The sequence below is a fragment of the Myripristis murdjan genome, chromosome 19 (genome assembly GCF_902150065.1).
Source record: "Myripristis murdjan chromosome 19, fMyrMur1.1, whole genome shotgun sequence".
NCBI lineage: Eukaryota > Metazoa > Chordata > Actinopteri > Holocentriformes > Holocentridae > Myripristis > Myripristis murdjan.
Window position 1 is genome coordinate 15645361 of NC_043998.1, and position 19074 is coordinate 15664434.

Sequence of the window (19074 nt, forward strand, 5' to 3'; positions counted from 1 at the left end):
CCATGTCGTCTGCTCAGTACGCTCCACAGTCGTCTGGTGAGCGAGCAGGCCCAGCTGAAAGAGGAGCTGGAGGCAGTGAGACAGGACAACATCCAGCTGGTCAGGGAGCACAACCACGTCAAACAGGCCTGCGAGGAGCTGAGGAGGCTGCGTGACGATGACCAGAGAGAGGTGGCTGACATGAGGATGTTGCACCAGCAGGTAGCTAACTAGGTGGCACTCTTATGTACATGAGTACTCATATGTACATGAATATACTGGACATAAACAAACAGGCCCACTCACAAAAGCACACAACCCCCCCATACCCCAAGAAGACTCATACTTATACTCAGACTCACATGTATTTCTATCTCTGCCCGGCCTTAGGAAGCAATCACCCATTTGGCTCCTGACATTTGAGTCCGAAGGCATTTTATTTGCCCCTCTGTGACCATTATTTCCAAAAGGACAGCATCATTCATAGAAATAGGGTCAGACAGGCTTGTTTTTTCTGATATCTCCATGGATCAGAAATTCTTTCAAATTAAACAAATGACCTAACCTGCATATGCCATTGTTTCTCTGCGTGACATATTCTGAACCTCGTTACAGTCAAGAAGGTCTGATCGTTAAATGTCTGCAGTGCCTTACATGACCATGGGGAATGTCTTATATGGCGTTTTGATAAGAAGGGCAAGGATACATGTCTCATTGTCTCCTTACTTTGTGTTTATGAGCTCATGTTATGATTAGGTAAACTAATGTGCGGTGTCATTCAAATTAGGAATCAAATTAGCCTGGTGATGTCAGTCCAAACTAGGCCTTTACTGTGAAGTTGTTAAATGCCACTGACAAACTCCAGACCTCATGTAAAATTGATCCCAGTGTCTGCTTTAGCTGTTTGGCACCGTTCATAATTTGTATCATGTTCTGTAGTCATTTCCTGGAAAAAGGAGAAGCCATTAGAGCAGAGGTTTTGAACAGTTTATCTGCATGTTTTTAGAGCAGAGTTGCTTAATTTAGCACCGGGACCCTGACCCTCAGTTAAATGCCTTATGTCATGCAAGTTATTTGACATACTGTTCCAATGTGGGAATTAAGTGGGAAGGTTTCCTCCTTTTGATCTCCAGTGCTTAAAAACAGAGTTGCAGTTTAACTTCTCTAAATATAGCACCAGCAAAGTACCACAATTTTTATGGTTGTTCATCCATTGAACTAAAGCCCTATTACACAGTGAAAAAAAAAGTGTGTTTTCAAATTTGCTTCAATATCAGTTCTCATAGAAGAGGAATGTTAGTTGCTCTACACAAGCACAGTCAGGCTTTAAGCTTTGCTTTGACCTGGTAACTCTGGAGACATCTGTCTAATCATGGAGTGTAGTCTATTACTGGAGAAATGTAGTTGCTGTTCTTTGTTTACATACTGTGGATGTACATTGAAGACTTGATTATTTACATTAAGCCCACCTGAATTATAGCTGTAGCAGAAGTTGAATTAGACTATCATGAATGGCCAAACCTTTTGATAATTATATAATTTCAGTAAGGTAATACAAGGAAATCTTGTCACATTGTTTGACAGCATCTTTATTCAACCTATTCTAGTGCGCCACAGATGAATGGCTCCAGTGGTCTCATTGTGCTCCCCTATTTGATGTCATTTCCAGGTGATGAGAGAGGGGTCATCTGATGTTCTCAACAAGCTGTATGACACGGCTGTGGACAAGCTGGAGGCCATGAAGAGGGACTACGAAGCCCTGAGGAAGCGCTACAATGAAAACACGGCCAGTCACAACACCGACCTCAGTCGTCTGGAGCAGGCCGAGGAGGAGAACCACCGGCTGCAGAAACAGGTGGACATGCTGCTAAAGCAGAGGGATGCTGCCATCCATTTCCAGCAGCAGTACTCCTCCTCCATGAGGCGGTAAGACACACACACACATCATTGCAAACCAAGCCATACTGGCCTTCCCCTAGGAAGAGATGGAACATGCACACACTTTAAATTGGCAGCAGTAAACTAAGCCCAGTAACTATTAGTAGCAGCAGAAAACTTTGATATAATCTCATGTATTCAGTGTGTAGCAAAGTCAAATCTGCAGACTATGAAGTAACCAGTGTTGGGACCAATTACTCACAAAACTAATAAGTTACAATTACTAATTACTTCTGTAAAAAAGTAATTTTGATTACTACTCAATTACTGCTGCAGAGGAGTAATTCAATTACTGGGGAAAGTAATTTTTATGATTACTTTTTTCTTTTCTTAAATCCTCTTATTAATGCACATATTTTTGCGTTGCTGTTGCAGTGTGGACATTGCTGTCAAATTTCATCTATCATCAGTGTTGGCCACGTTACTTTGAAAAAGTAATGCATTATAGTTTAAAGTAGTGATGTCAGTTAGTCAGGATGGGGAATTGAACCCGTGGTCTTCTGCACGACAGGCGGCGAAACTATCCACTCTGCTGTCGGAGAACACAGACGATTTTACTAATTTGTGCTCAGTGATTCTCCATGCATGTTGATAAGTTACGAAAAACTGCAAAGTCCGACCGGTTTGAAAATTGACACACCGCTTTTTCTCCACAAGACGCACATTTTTCGAACAGGACAGTAAAATAATAATAATAAGTATTAGTAGTAAGTAACGGCAAGTAACGGCGCATTTTATTGTCAGTAACGGTAACGGCGTTACAACGGGGGAAACAGTAATTTCTTTGATTACTCGTTACTGATAAAAGTAACGCCGTTAGTAACGGCGTTACAAAGTAACGCCGTTACTCCCATCACTGGAAGTAACATAAGACAGATGAAGCTTTGCACAGATGTTATTTCCTTTTAACATTACCTTTGTGATTTTGAGAGTGCAGCTTGGTCACATGCTGTTCTGTCTCTTAGTGACCCATTTTAGTGTTTTCTTTATTTGGACCAGTTTTCATCTACAATTGAAATAGTAAAGCGTGGTAAAACTCAACATCCTCCTACCACACCATCTGTCCTTGGATTTGCTGGCTGCAGGTTTGACACCACCCAGCAGGAACTGTCCAAGGCTACGGCCCAGAACAAGGAGCTGCAACGCGAGATGGAGCGGCTTCAGTCGGAGGCCACGCGACTCAAGACCCAGCAGCTGAAGGCAGTGAAGGACTGTGAGAAATACAAAGAGGAGCGGGACTCAGTGTTCAGTGAGTACCGTCTGATCATGAGCGAACGGGACCAGGTGATCAGAGAGGTGGACAAGCTTCAGACCGGGCTGGAGATGGCAGAAGCAAAGCTGAAGAACACATCCTCAGAGAGACGGGTTGCCAGCGAGGAGCTGGAGGCTCTCCGACAGGTAACGAAACACTGACAGAAAATATAATTGGAATTTTATTTTTGACACGTGCACAGCTTGAAAATAGTTACAACATCAAGTATATGATCACGACTCCAAATGAACACGTTTTTTTTTCATGTTGTACGCTGTGTTGTGAAAATCAAGATATTGGTTCACACAGTCACTGTGATTGCTGTTGTGTGCCAGCTCCAAAACTTGCACTGCTAAACCTATTTCTGAAAGACTTGTTCTCAGCATGTATCTGTTACAAATGCAACAAATCTAGCTAAGCCCATACTGCAGCTGTGGTTACAGCTACAGTATTTCTTCATTTTGCTAATGCCCAGAAGGTGTTTTGGCTGGCTGAAGTTATAAGCTTATACTTGGTGTTGACAGGCTACAGTGCTGGGTGAGCTGCTTAACAAATAAAGAATATTCCAACTCAAAATGGACAGTCAATAGACAGCTCTTTTTTATTTTAAACAACTAGCCATGGGAAGTGTAAAAGAAAGTTCTCTCAGAGGTGTGCCATTTTATTACAAAACAGCATGTTTAGTTCATAGTTCTGCACCTGTTATTCATTTCTCTATTTATCTTTCTGTTAATAGAGCATCTCATTCAGTGTTATGCCCCATGCATCAAGAGGTAGCTGACTGAACATTGTCTCATAACAGTTTTATGAACAGTAAATCACTCTCTTGATATCTAGCTGTTCAAGCCATGATGAATATCAGATCATTATTACAGGGCAATTATTTACTCATTATGTGTTTGTGCAATAAAGGAACTGGGCTCAGCGCTGGTGGACAGGGACCGGGCCATCTGTGAAAAGAATGAGCTGCTGGAGAAGTACTGCCATGAAGTGAAGGACAAGGCCGAGACCCAGAAGGAGCTGAGCCAAGCCTGCAAGGACATTGAGACAGTCCGTGAGGAGAGGGATGTGGCCCGCAAGGAGAGGACAGAGGCCATCATCCAGAGGGACCAGCTGCTGCGAGAGTACTACCAGGCCCGACAGGTAGACAGACAGACAGACAGACAGACAGACAGACAGACATAGGGAAGATTTATCAAATGGAGGGATTGATTTATTTCTCTGACCATAATCCCACCATCCCATCTCATATATGGCAGTAGATGGGTTTCACCGCTGGCGCATTTCCATGCATTGATTTCACCATTATTTTATTCTGTTGAGAAGCCTCTGTACCCACTACAATGCACTGGTGTGTAGGCATCCAAGTGATTGTTGAATTTATTCTGATGGAGGTCTTGAGATTCCTACATTAGGAAATTACCAGCAATTAAGGTGAAAGGGCTTTTTTCTGACTTTGACACAGTGCACAAGAAAACTGCGCTGCATCAGAAATGGATAATTAAGCCAGCCAACGTGACGCAGAAAGTCTAATGGAATTTATTCAGCCCTGCACATCACTCACACTCACTGTGCCTCCCTGCAATATGAGAGAGAGGAAGATCTCAGCAAGAGTTAAATGTAGAATACTATATCTGACCCACTTCACATCACACTGCCTAATCCAATCCACGACTGTCACGCCCCAAAATACCTCTACCACACAGAGTGCACGGGGGGAAAGTTACTGTATAGTTTATAGCTGCTGTGGCTGATTTTAGGTGTTTTCAGGCTTGATGGAAGCTTTCCATCTTCAGTGCATTAAGTGGATTAATCTTGAGTTGGTCTGCAGACAAAATGTGATCAGGTTTTTTTTTTTTTTTTCTTTAAATGCCTGCCATCTTTCAAAGTTTTTTCTTAAAGGTTGTTTGCAACTGGCACATGCAATGGAAAAAACAACTTCTGCAGAGGAAAATCAAAAAGTGTCTGTAAATAAAAAAAAATAACTCGGTATCAAGTATTGGCTTGAGAAATATTAATATTATATCAATGTCATGATCCAAGAGAATGTCTGAGATTTTTGATATTGTGTAGTATGACATTTAAGTGTCTTCCTGGTTTTAAAGGCTGCTTTACAGTAAAGAGATGCAATTTTCTGAATTTATTATACTCTTATAACTGCCCTCTGACTTTTTATGAAAAATCTCTTGTGTTTAAATATCTTACAAAAGCACCAATAGTCATTCCTACAGTATTAAAGCATTTAAGGCAAATATATTGTAATGTATGATTTAGTCCACATTGCCCAGTCCTAGCCTCAACTTCTTTCACTTCCTCAGAAACAAGACTCTGCTACTCTTGACATTGAGCGGGCCAACAAGGAGATTGAAATGCTGAGGAAACAGTACGAGGCCATCTCACAGGAGCTGAAGGAGGCCTCACAGGAGGCTGAGGTAGCGAAATGCCGACGGGATTGGGCCTTTCAGGAGCGAGACAAGATCGTGGCAGAGAGGGAGAGCATACGGTAGGGAAACGGAAACAAATATGTTCTCAGCATAAATGGGTTTGAATGAAGTCTGTTTTTGTTACCAAAAGATATGTCATATTTATGTTGCATGCTTCATCAGTGCACAGACACTCAGGTGAAAATAGATTTGTTTATGTTTTCTGTGACACCACATGACTTTGTGCACCTGTCAGCACGCTGTGTGACAACCTGCGGCGAGAGAGGGACAGAGCTGTGAGTGATCTGGCAGATGCTCTAAGGAATCTGGATGACATGAGGAAGCAAAAGAACGACGCTGTGCGGGAGCTCAAAGAGCTGAAGTGAGTCATTCCTCCACACACTTCTCACTTTTTGCCAGATTTATGCCATCTCACACACTATTTATAGGCCTGAAACCGGAGTCTTACTCTTTCATGTTTCCACTTACTTGAAAGTCTCAGTTGGGCTAATTTTGTGGATCTGGTATTGTGATTTCAAACCAGAGCTTTTGTGCCACCCAGTGGTGGGATTAGGTCACTGACTAACTAAAGTAAAGGCTATTCATATGTGTAAAAAGTGCAAATTATTCCATGTTTCCACAGAGAAAAGATGGAGGACCAGTTGGAGAAGGAGGCGCGGTTTCATCAGCTGATGGCCCACAATTCACATGATTCAGCCATCGACACCGACTCAATGGAATGGGAGACGGAAGTTGTTGAATTTGAGAAGGACAGAGTATGAACAACCTCATGTATTGTTTTTCTCATGTATATGTAGTAACGTAAATGAAACAAAGGCTAAACACAGAATCAAATCAAATGATATAGCATTGATCTTATATTGCTTCACTTCAGGAGGACATGGATTTGAAAGCTCTTGGGTTTGATGTTGCTGAAGGGGTAAATGATCCATATTTGCCAGGAGACTGCGGCATATTTGTCAGTAAGGTGGATAAAGGAAGTGTTGCTGAAGGAAGATTAAGGTAAATGTCACACTTTTGACCTCAGTAATCCAGCAACTCATATCAGCACCCTTTTTTTTTTTTTCCTTGGGAAGAAACTAAGTCACCAGTTTGTCACTCCTTCCTCTCTGTGCAGGGTGAACGATTGGTTGTTGAAAATTAATGATGTGGATCTGACAAACAAGGACAGGAAGCAGGTGATCAAAGCAGTGCTGAGTGGCGAGGGAGTGATCAATATGGTGGTGCGCAGGAGGAAGTCACTTGGTGGGCGGGTCATCACTCCTATTCAGTTAAACCTTGTTGGACATACAGGTCAGCTCCATCAAGAAAAACACTTCCTATCAAAATCTGTTGTTCACTCTTATAACTTTCCAGTGCACAAACATGTTTATATTAGAAGGCTACAGCTCTAATTAAAGATTTATTCTTGAATAACTGGTGATGGTAGTTGTATGGGCAGGGGAAGTTATTACTGATACTGAAACTAAATATGACTTCTCATTGTGTTTGTTTCTTCACCTCCAGACAGCGGCATAAGCCTGGAAAGTGGAGTGTTTGTCGCAGCTTTGTCTCCAGGCAGTCCAGCTGCCAGAGACGGCTGCCTTACTGTTGGGGACAGACTGTTAGCTGTGAGTATGCTGCTTGAAATTTTGCTTCGTTTAAAGAGAAGTGCTGTTTTGTTTACAGCTATTTGATTTCCATCGAGAGAATTAACATTGACCTGTAGTGCCCTCTGCTGTTCACAAGCTGAACATTAAAATCAAGGACTGGCCTGTCTCAGATATCTCATGAGACATTATTTAGGATCACCATTGAACATCCATAATGACAGAATCAATGAACTTTTCCACACACAGCTTGGCTTGATAAGCCGTGTGTGGAAATTGATGAAAATATCTTTTTGTTTTTGTAACTTCAATTCTGACTGGTTGCCTTGTCCTGATCTCAGCTGGTAACCTAATCTGCTTTTGTTTTGTTTTTTTTGTCCATGCTCTTCAGATAAATGGAATTGCACTCGAAAACAAGTCCCTCTCTGAATGTGAGGCTCTGCTGAGGAACTGTCGCGATTCTCTCAGCATCTCCCTCGTTAAGGTGAAGTCTTCATTTACCACCATAGAGGAAAACTTAACACTCATCTAGTCCCAGGAGCTACAGCCTAGACCCAGGCAGATAATAAGAAAATAAATTAGAATGTGATACTTCCTTTAGAACTAATTGGGTGAGAATAATTACGGTGAGATTATGGAAGTGAGAGATAAAGGTCTATTAAGCTGAGCCATTACATTTCCTTGTTGGAGGTATAATCCATCCAAGATTGATCAGATTATTATATCCCACATGAAGCATGCCAGTTGAAAATAGATTTAGCTCTAAATGAAAAATAAGACACTGATAACATTAAGTAACAGGAATTTGAAAGCCATTTAATTCATTGAACTTCTTTTGTCTCAGCCCCAAATTTGAAATATTGTACATTTCTATAGAAATTAGTGTTTTGATTAGTTCATTTCCAATACCTCAGTCATATAACCTGGAATGTTTTAATATGGCTTCAAACCAAGGCTGAAGACTAATGACTGATTCTTGTTGATGGATAAATCTTGTTTTGTGTAAGTCATTCTAACATTTGGACCATCTTGACCTAGGAAATATAATGGCTAGATACTCATTGTTTTTTGGGTGGATTTCTTAGAAATTGATTAATATGTCGCTTCCCACAATGAGTCACAGAAACATGCTGGCTTGCAAAAGCATCCCTTATATGCCTTGTGTATTTTTCTAGTCCTGTAAAGGTAATGTTTATTTAATCACCCTTCTACTCCCCCACAGTTCCTCCCACAGAGCTGCTCTGGGCAGAGTTTATTTGAAAGTTTGAGAGACTCAGAGAAGAACTGCAACTACCGGCCCCACTCCTGTGAGCTCCATGCTAGAAACTGCAGGAACTCCAAGCACAACTGCTCCACCCAAACAGACATTTACAGCTCTGACTTGGGCAGCGGAGGGGAGGATGGGCGTAAGGACACAGGTGACCCTTCAGACAGCAGCAGTGCCCAGTGCCACCACAAACCATTTTCTAGTAGCTCCCTGCACTCTCGCTCCCTTTCCCACCGGGGAAGCTCCTCCACACCACACAGCCCCTCAGAGCCCCATCAAGAGTTCTGCTATAGGAGGCAGGAGCCCCTCCATCGTCCCCTCACCTTCACCCCTGTGCTCGCTGACTGCAGTCCCAAGCCAACCCCCCTGGACAGAGGGGAGGGCCTACCAGAGAAGCCCAGTGGGGGCACGTGGCCTAAAGTCATGGTGGGAGTCTCCATTCCAGAGTGCGCGCAGCTCTCTATCTACAAAAAGCCCAAACAGAGGAAGTCGATCTTCGACGTGGATACTTTCAGAAGACCTGAGGCACCTCCGAAACTCGACTACCTGTCTCTGTCCCAGCTGCCCAAGCACTCCCCACAGAGCTCCAAATCTGAGGCCGCTCAGGCCCCTCCCACGCCGCCAGCCAGGAGTGACTCATTCAGGTTTAAACATCGCCAGCAGAACAGCTCGGCGTCTGACTCCACCATCACTACAGGCACTCCCCCGGCCTCCCCGGCCCAGGCCTTAGGACCACAGGAGGGGGTAGAGGCTGGAAAACAGCACTACTTCTCTGATGTTTCTCCAGTGGAGGCCAACACCAGCTCTAGGAGGTCTGTTGAGGAGGAGGGGAGCAGACAGAGAACAGAGGAGCAGGACAGGAAGAGGTACCGGCCAAAATCAGCACCGGCACTGCGGCGAAATGTGACCCCTTTACACATTCCTATTCCTGTGCAGGTAACTGAGACACTAGGACTGATTAATTATGATTTTCATTTGAACAATCCAGTATTGATTCTTAACACCCCAGTATCAGTCTTGCAGTCCATACCTTCTCTGAGTGTATGTGGTAAGATTTTTGCTAAATTTTACTTGTAGTTCAGCATCCTGCAGATGCTGAACTACTACCCCTACAGAAACTCCAAATGACATACTTTGAATGAATTGACAAACAATCCATGATTAAATCAAAATGGAATTGAATTGAAGTTGGTATTGAATTAATAAATCACTGCCAGTACCCATCCCAGTGTGAACTGAAGTGGGTTCTGATGTATTATCTGTCTCCAATCTTTTTGATTCATCTGTGTTTTTGATGTGTATGTCTTTACAGCTGCTTTATTGCTTTTTGCAGGTGCAGAGCTTTTCTAACGATGAGCAGTCCCCAGAGCCGGTGGATTTGGTTCGCTTCTCTCCGATACGTTCCCATCGCTACAGCATGCCTTTTGCACCCCCAGGCTACAGCAGCATCACTGCACGTAAGTCACCTGACCAACATGACCCTCCTGTTCTGCTTTTTCTCTCACGAGTGTTCAGTCTTGTGATCATGTTAGCATCACTTGTGTCTTTGCAGCATCTGACTTGCTCCCTGTTCTCTCAGACCCAGCACACCGAGGCCTCGCTCCCTGTCCCGCTGTGACTGCTGTGATGAGGAACCCAGTCTACACTGCCTGGAGCCATGAGATCAAGACCGACAACTGTCCTTCAGCACCAAGCCCAGGCACCCACCCACATTCACACACCAGGTGCTATATCCATCCACTCGTCCGCCTGACAGTCTGCATTTTTGTTGGCTCACACTAGCATGTCCAGTGATGTCATTCTTAGTTAGACCAGAACTTCCTGTGAGTAATCAGCAAATTATTTTTCACATCATCTTTAATGTGCATATCATTGTATCACAGTCAACAATGATGTAATAAATCTTGTAATGTAGTAATGATGTAATTATCGCACACAACAAGATTGTTTACCCAGCCCCAGATCTCATGAACAGATGGCACGGAGCAAATTATATCTTGCTCTGGGTTGAATAATTGACTGCCAGGGGACTTATTGTGGCCTTTTTCTGCACTTGTAGCCCCCAGCATCAAGGTCGGCTCAGTCTGGACCTCAGCCACAAGCGCGCAGGAGACTTCACTGAGGCGACCTACAGCCAACCACCACATGGCACAAACTCCCTGCCCTCCAGTGCCAGGCTTGGTATGTACAGAGCCTCACATTTAAGGGCTTGTTTTATGGAAATTACAACTTTCATAATCTGTTCTATAAATGATCTCTCCTGTGTCTTCACTGTAAATTTCATCTGTTTGTGGCACTCCGTAGGCTCATCAAGTACACTACAGTTTAGGGCAGAGCGCATTAAGATTCCCCCGACTCGATATCCCCGTTCTGCTGGCTCTGACAGAGGTATGGTGGAGTTTGGCAGCTACAGCTTCAGGAAGCACTGTAGCAACTAAATGTATATTTTGTTTGAGTGCGTATTTCTGCCATTGTGAGGCATTTCTTCTATTTATATGAAAACCGTCTTCTCTCTTGCTACTCTAGGCTCCCTCTCCCATTCAGAGTGCAGCAGCCCAACGCCTCCAATGTCTCCTGTCAACCTAGAGACATCATCTTTCACCAGCAGCCAATCACAGAGCTCCATTTCCATCCAGCCCAGAATATCAGTCAGCCCTGCTCCAATTGGTGACAGGCGGAAGGATAGGTAGGCCAGCTCCATTTCTGGGTCAACATGGTGCCATCAGTCAGCAGAACCCAGCAATGTGTTTTCCACCATTTGTCTGCACCTCTGTCTACATCACTGTGATGAAATGCTTGTAAAACAGTAAACAAAGCTGTGAGCCGTGTCCCATATCATTAAGCAGCTTAGACTCACCATCTATCAGTTTATCCTTATCTCTCTCCTCTCTACTGTTGCTCAGTGTTACCTGACACATCTCCTCTTTGCTATTTTCTTTCCTTTCTCCATCTCTCCCCTCAGATATCTCTCTCATAACACATCCTTTCTCAGACTCCCACTGGCAGCTAAGCCCAACTTCCTCTCTTTAAGAAGCTTGAGGTTTGTTGTGTGCTGCTTGGAGCAAATATGTTTTCTGTTTGCAAGATCGTTATAGCATGCATCTGAGCCCACGCTACAGGAATACAAATATTAAAATAAAGATCTGCTCAGCAGAGGTGACTCTAGGTTTGTGCGAATGTTTTAATAATCTTAATAATGAAAGCTAATGGATGAGTTTCTCTTTAAGTCATCATTCTTTTCTGTGCTTCTAATTTATTCACACCGCTAATGAATCTTGGATGACTGCATGACTTTTAGTTGGATTCTAAAATTCACTTTGCACTCACTACACAGCTCCAATATTTTATTTTTGAGGCCCTTTTATCAGAAGGCAAGCAGTACATTTTTTCTTGAAGAATTTTCCAATGCAAATCACAATCTGTTGGATTTTAGACTGTTGGCAGCAGCTCCTCTTATCCCTTTCATTTGCTATTGAGCTGCCTTTGGTATTGTTTGGTATTATGTCAGCTTTGCATTGATCTGAGTCACATCCTCCATCCTCCTAGCAGTCATGTGGTTTTTCTCAGATGTAAGAACATCACAATTGTTGAGAGTGTTGTCCTTTCCTTGTTTTTTTTTTTTTTTTTTTTCTCCCCAAAGGCCATACTTGGAAGAGCCACGCAATGTGACTGTACAGAAAGGGGCGGAACCACTCGGCATCTCCATTGTGAGTGGGGAGAATGGAGGAGTGTTTGTGTCCAAAGTGACAGCAGGCAGCATTGCCCACCAAGCTCGTTTGGAGTATGGTGACCAACTCCTAGAGGTAGCTACCACCCTCTGTCCAAATATCTAGCTACAGCTATTAAAGCAAAGTTAGATTTGCTCCCTGTTTTGTAATAAATCAACGTTGTTTTAATTCCAGTTCAATGGAATCAACCTGCGGAATGCCAACGAGCAGCAGGCGCGTCTGGTCATCGGGCAGCAATGTGACACAGTCACCATCCTGGCTCAGTATAATCCTCACATGTTTCAGCCGGGCAACCACTCCCGATCAGGGTAAGAAATTAAAATCACTGGGACTGAGGCAGAAAAATTCCACTACAACAATTAATACAGAGCAGTTATATTAATTTCATATAATCAAATGAACCACTCTGGAAGAGTCTTTATTGCTACAGTGCCAGGGCAAGTGATATTGCTTTCAGGACAGATAATTTAATGAGTTGAAATGTGACTACATACATGGAGACATAATATGAATTAGACACCAAATAACACAACACCTATGCAGTGCAGTACAAATTTGAACATAATACATGTACAAACAATACTGTAAATTGAGGTGGCACTATGCTGTAAATTAGTTAATGTAAAGTAGAGTGAGGGCATGCAGATATTTTAATTACCTCCATTTTAAAAGGCATCTCTCAAACTTGATACAATCTGAAAAACAAAACTAAAAGGCCCCAGCATATTTCATAACATGTAAAACTTTTAGGGCAAAAAGACCACTTGCAAAGCATGTTTGTTCAGGCTCTTTCACAGGCCCCCACAGGTGAATTTTTCTTTTGTCTTTTCTACTTCTGATACTTTCCCCTGTCCGTGATTGGTTCTGACATCACATGGCTGGGTACGTCACTGGTCAAACTTTAGTTTTGGGTCACACTCTTGAGAGCAACACGTCACTTTTAGGATGCTTGTGCAATACTGAAATATTAAACATGGAAGCTATAAGAATGATTGGAAGGGAAGCCACCATAATATACAAAAAGTGTTTTTATTGTAGCCTTAAAATTCAGTTCATGGGCTGGCACAAAAAACACACAAAGGCTTAATCTTACGTCTTTCAAAGTATACAGCCAGCTTTATTCCCAATTTTTCTTGGAGAAGATGCTATCACCTTCCCTTTTTTCCTTAGTTCTCGGATGGAGTCCGTCAGCAACCAGCCGACGCCCCAGGACAGTGGTGCCACCACCCCAGACAATCATTCCACCATTGATACACTGAGTGAGCAGGATGAGGGCACCATGACTCCTCCCTCCAAACAAACAACTCCTGCCACCAGCCCTCACAGCTCCTTCAGGTAGGACTGGAAAGTATCTGTTTTCACTGGTGTCGCTGATTCAGTATTTCACAAGTCACAATTCTTTCACTTTTGATGTTTTGTGGCAGGATGCCTGGCACAGGTTCCCACAAGGCTGCAGAGCTTCGGCTGGTGAGGCTGAAGAGGACCCAGGTGGAGCTTGGGGTTCAGATCTGTGGAGGAAACCTTAGTGGCATCTATGTGGAAAGTCTGGATGATGACAGCCCTGCCAAGGGTCCTGATGGTCTGCTGCCAGGAGACTTTATATTGGAGGTACTGTACCTGCAGCTTTTATCTGAATTGGGTACAACAGGTCCACAATTAATATACCCCGGACAGTTGTTGGAGACACATTATAGGACGGTTAATATGGGTTTGGCCCAGTAGGTGCTTAATTAAAGTGTGCATGTAATTCAGTCAAGGTATAGCATATGTACAAGCAGACTGAACAGGAGCACAGTGCAACTACGTTCAAAGTGCAAGAATTGTTCTAGTTGGGCAGATGTGGCATAGTTGGCAACTGTAATGGTGTAATAACATATGCACAAGGTACAATTAAGTTGCTAAATGGTAAATAAATTCATTTTGCTTAATAAATTCATTTTGGTCCACTTGAAACTGTGTCTATGTTTTATGCATTACTTGAATTGATTTTACTGAAAATGATGAGTCATTCTGTGTTGGCAGCCCGGCTGAGTGTCTTTGTGTACTCTGTAATTTATGTTTTTCAAACAGTACAATGGCATCAACATGAAAAACAAGACCGCTGAAGAGGCTTATTTGGAAATGTTGAAACCGGCTGAAACTGTAACATTCAAAGTCCAGCACTGTGTGGAAGAACTCACTGTGATCAAAGATTCCCCCGGGGATGGATTCTTCATAAGGTAACTAATTATCAAATAATTGGTGGCAAAGCAGCTCAAGTTTCAGCTTCACTTGTCCTCGGGGGTTATTGGTTTTGCGGCAAGAATTAAAGACAGCATTACATAAGAACTTAAGACTGACAAGCACAACGATCAGTCCGTCACCAGTGTCTGTCAGTTCAGAGTTTCAGGCAAGCAGCATAAGACAAATCATTATCAAAATAACCACCAATATCAATCATGATTGCCAATCAGTAATCCCCTCCAGCAATGTTTGTGAGGGATGAAGCAGCAGGGATAAAGGAGTCCTTACACCTTTCTTTTGGTTTTGCACTAGTGAGGCTGAAACAGTGGCAGGGTATTTCAGGGATAGACACAGTTAGACATGCCATTGTCTTTGTTTTCCACCTGGCTGTTGTTTTTTTATATATATATATATATATATATATATATATATATCTCACTCAAGCTCCTGAACTGTTGTTCTGCTGTCCTGCTGGCAATTATGTTGTTCATGTCCAGTCAGGTTTGTCAGGCAATTTCATATTTCCTTGTTTCACCAAAGGTCAGGAGAAACTGCTCAGCATGACCTGAACTGCTTTATTGTTCCGTCTCCTCTTCAGAGCACTTTATGAGAGGGTGGCGGAGGTCGAGCAGGAACTGAGCTTTAAGAAAGATGACATCTTGTATGTTGAAGACACTCTTCCAAATGGCAATTTTGGCTACTGGATGGCCTGGCAGCTTGACGAGAAGGCACAGAGGCTGGAGAAAGGGCAGATTCCCAGTAAATACATGTAAGTACAGTCTATACTTTACTTTTACACATGTGAGATAATTACATGTGTATGATGTCTCTTGTTGTATTTAATGTAATTTATGTAAGAGGAACAGGTCTGAACCCGTTATTTCTCCATAAGGATGGACCAGGAGTTCTACAGAAGACACAGCATGCCTGATATGAAGGATGATAACGGCACCAGCAAGACTCTGTCTGCCGCTGCACGCAGGTCCTTTTTTCGCCGGAGACAGAAGCACAAACGGAGCGGATCCAAGGATGGGAAAGACCTGATGGCTCTGGATGCCATAAGCACAGATTCCATACCCATTACAGAGGGTGAGAAACCATCTACCATGACAGGTTTATTAGAAATGCACAAGCGTACAGCATGATTAGAATCAGTAGATCAACTATAAATTTCTCACAGTAGCATAACTGCTTTTCCTCAGTATGAGTACATGTGTGCCTTTAGCCTTTGCTGGAGAAGCAGACATGTGCCAAGCTGGAAATATCTAAGTGGGGACAGCAAATGAAGAATGGCGACAAACATTCAAGTGCCCTTTAGCAAGGCCTTTGACCCCCAAGTGCTTCTGTAGACTGACTTGGTGGCCAGCTGTGTTGGGCAACTACCATGTGTGAATGTTTGTAAAAGAAGCAGGCTGGTGCTGGAAAACATGCATGCTCGGCAAAAGAAATAAATCGATGGATGGAACTTTGCTACAATGTTTAGCTTGGTGTATTTCTGAATGAATGGCATGTTTCTCTGTGTATTCCTCAGACGGAGTGAGCTTGGTGTACCAGCGGGTCCAGAAGGTGGAGTGCTTGTCCCCCAGACCTGTGTTGATTTTGGGTCCGTTAGTGGAGGCCATCAAGGACATGTTAGTGAAGGAGGCTCCTGCCAAGTTCTGTCGCTGTCTGCCTGGTGAGCCACTGACCACAGTTTGTAGATAGTTTGTTTATTCATGAGGAGTTTGATGTGTGCCTGTCAACGTTGTATTCTTGACTTGTATTAGGGCAGCAAAATTAATTGAAATATTATCAAAACATATATCCAAATCACAGGCGCTGCAAAGGTAAAATGTGTGGCAAAAATATTGTTTTAAAGTCTTATGGTGCTGCAGAGATGCCCTGGCCTGCAAATAGGATTTTCCAGTAGATGTTTCAATGAAAATTGTAATGCAAAAGTTACCATTCCTACTATCTGTAAAATTAATTAATTATTATTACTATTTTTTTTTTTTAACCATATTGTTCAGCCCTAACTTGTCTTGCATGTTACTGTGTATTTTACCCACTGGTGCTCAGTTAGATTATGACATAAAACAGGAATAACTGGTTTGCCTTTGTTTGCCTGTTAACTAATTTGTACAGTGACGACATGTCTTTTTCTTTCAGAGGTTATGAAGGCATCTCAGCAGGCAATAGAACGTGGAGTGAAGGATTGTGTGTTCATTGACTACAAACGGAGAAGTGGCCATTTTGATGTGACAACTGTTGCTTCAATAAAGGAAATTACAGAGAGGGTATATTCTTCTCACATTAAAATGAATTCATCTGCCTGGGTTTTGCAAAATGGAATCTGTAAGCCAAGTCATCAAAATGAGGTCTTATTTCTTTGCCCACTGCTCGGCTTTCAGCTCTTAATGTTAAAGTTTGTTCTGTCCTGTGCAAACAACCCAAGGCTGCAAGTCTGACCAGCTGGTATTTAATATCACGTCTGTACATTCGTAGTCAGATGTCAGATTTGTCTTTGGTATTAAGCTTTTTTTCTGGCAGCTGTATGTGCCGGATGGGGTTTCCCAAAAATACAGAAAAAAAAGGCTTGCCATGACATGTTCCCAATTCAGACTTGTTTTTTGATGCATGATGTCTGTTTTTAAGAGGAGGCAGAGTCTGTTTACCAAATATATCATTGTGCTGGGGAAAAACAAGAACAAGACATTTGTGTCCTAATATAAAATAAGTTGTAATATTAAACCAGGCTGCCAAACACTATATGTTTCTAAATTTAGTTAATTGGTACATAACTAAAATGCTCATGCACACATTTAAAGGAAGTAAGTTCATTCTGGGTCATGTTTTCTTAAGTAGATTAAATACAAAAATCATTACCAATACAAATATATTTTTGTATATCTATATTGCATGACAATGCCAGCAATGTTTCTCTGATAAGAAGTTGATTTTAGGTGATGGCTTAGTTTTAAATCCATGCCAAAGCTCAAACCAGCCTCTCTATTATTAATTAAAAATAAAATCGTCCAGATGGGCCATTTCACAGACCAAAAGTTATCAAATAACCTGAAATTACAATGTTTAATCTTCCTTGATAAGCTAGGGGAAATGTAGGAAGTGCATCAAATAACACATCCCATATTTCTACAGTTGTCAAGCTATATTGGAGCTGCAAATGGGCTAAAGTGCCAATGAATAGTGTCACTGATTTTCTACATGAAGAATGAAGGAGAAAACAAACTTTGAAAAGCCTGCTCTTAAGATACCTATATTTTCGGCCATTTTATTCTGCCAGCAGCCAATAAACTAAGACTAATTTTGTAGAACTAAGGAGAAGTACTTTTAAAGGACATGAGAGAGGCAGTAATAAACCCAGTCCTCAAAAACATTTCATATCCCATTATTTATGTGCTGAATATGGCTTCTTCTAATATTCCAGATATTATGTTCAACACAGGAGTCAATGAGCTGTGAGATACATGGAGCCTTGACTTCATTTAGCTTAAATCCACCAACTCTGAAGTTCAGGTCTAATGACAGCTCCATGTGTTGTGTGTGTGTGTGTGTGTGTGTGTGTGTGTGGTTACTTCTCCGAACTCATGAAAAAAAAATATAAGTAATAAAATGAAGTTGTTTCTGTCATATTTTTTTTTTCTTGGTAATATTACGCTTTGCACCATCCCCCATTTCTCACCATCTTTTTGTTGTCATTTTCTCTCATAGGACTGTCACTGTTTACTTGACATTGCCCCTCACGCCATCGAACGACTTCACAGCGTTCACATCTACCCAATCGTCATATTCATTCGCTACAAAAACGCCAAGCAGATAAAGTGAGTAGTCCCATGCCTTTTATAGATGTTTGTCTCAGTTTTTTTTCCTTGCCTGAAGACATGTCAAGGATATGTCAAGTGTGCTTTGTGTTTCGCTGCCACTGCTTTTGTTTATCCAATTCCACTTCAAGTTTAAATCCTCCAAAGACAAACTGCAGAAGCTTGTTCATCCAAATCCTTTGGTTATGGAGGTTGTTTAGGAGAAAAAAATAGTCAGAATATTGAATCATATTGAATTTTAGGGCTGAAGCTTATTCAAAATGTAAAACATTTGTGAACACAATTGATTGAAAGACCCTAATGTCTCTAGTGCCTAATTGATTTTATTAGCTATTGTCTTATTGTGCAATTAACTGATTGTGCATTTAAAATAAAAAATAACAGTTATGCATGAACAAAAGAATATAATTTGACATATTGCTGTATTTGTTCACTGCGCACTGTCAGTACATTGTTTGTGTAGGAAGTCTGATGTGAGGATAAATTAACTTTTTCCCCTTTTTTCCCCAAGCTAGTTTCATCTGTGATATGCCACTTCTCCTTGCAGCAGTCATAATTCTTGATGACTTTCCCTTGATGTCTGCAGCATCACTTTATTTCAGTGGCAGACTCTCTGGAAATTTACATTTCCAAAACTACCACCGGTTTGATTATCACTGGTTCACATCACAAAAACTAATTAATCAAAATGATTTGAGCACAATTTCATTAGTTCAGGGGCCGCAGCCTGCTCTCTTTCACCACCTGCCGGGGTTTTGATAGGATAATTGTGATTTACCAAAGATCCCTGGGCTTTTTTATTCATAATCCCACAGGAAGATTAAGTCTGCTGA

General features: G+C 42.0%; 1 protein-coding gene across 2 annotated transcripts in view; it reads left to right on the forward strand.

Moving 5' to 3' along the window:
* Positions 1–19074, forward strand: part of LOC115377855 (disks large homolog 5-like) — a 31261-nt gene that overhangs the window by 8526 nt on the left and 3661 nt on the right. For both annotated transcript variants that reach the window (XM_030077911.1, XM_030077912.1), the window contains exons 5-31: positions 18–201; positions 1649–1905; positions 3003–3315; positions 4082–4312; positions 5488–5672; positions 5849–5974; positions 6236–6368; positions 6488–6615; positions 6731–6906; positions 7120–7223; positions 7594–7686; positions 8425–9405; positions 9803–9926; positions 10049–10193; positions 10529–10650; positions 10774–10857; positions 10996–11155; positions 12110–12272; positions 12372–12505; positions 13368–13532; positions 13622–13805; positions 14268–14416; positions 15019–15189; positions 15313–15509; positions 15952–16095; positions 16569–16696; positions 18132–18241. In XM_030077911.1, the coding sequence (XP_029933771.1) occupies positions 18–201; positions 1649–1905; positions 3003–3315; positions 4082–4312; positions 5488–5672; positions 5849–5974; positions 6236–6368; positions 6488–6615; positions 6731–6906; positions 7120–7223; positions 7594–7686; positions 8425–9405; positions 9803–9926; positions 10049–10193; positions 10529–10650; positions 10774–10857; positions 10996–11155; positions 12110–12272; positions 12372–12505; positions 13368–13532; positions 13622–13805; positions 14268–14416; positions 15019–15189; positions 15313–15509; positions 15952–16095; positions 16569–16696; positions 18132–18241 (5091 nt within the window). The remainder of the gene's footprint in view (positions 1–17; positions 202–1648; positions 1906–3002; positions 3316–4081; positions 4313–5487; positions 5673–5848; positions 5975–6235; positions 6369–6487; positions 6616–6730; positions 6907–7119; positions 7224–7593; positions 7687–8424; positions 9406–9802; positions 9927–10048; positions 10194–10528; positions 10651–10773; positions 10858–10995; positions 11156–12109; positions 12273–12371; positions 12506–13367; positions 13533–13621; positions 13806–14267; positions 14417–15018; positions 15190–15312; positions 15510–15951; positions 16096–16568; positions 16697–18131; positions 18242–19074) is intronic.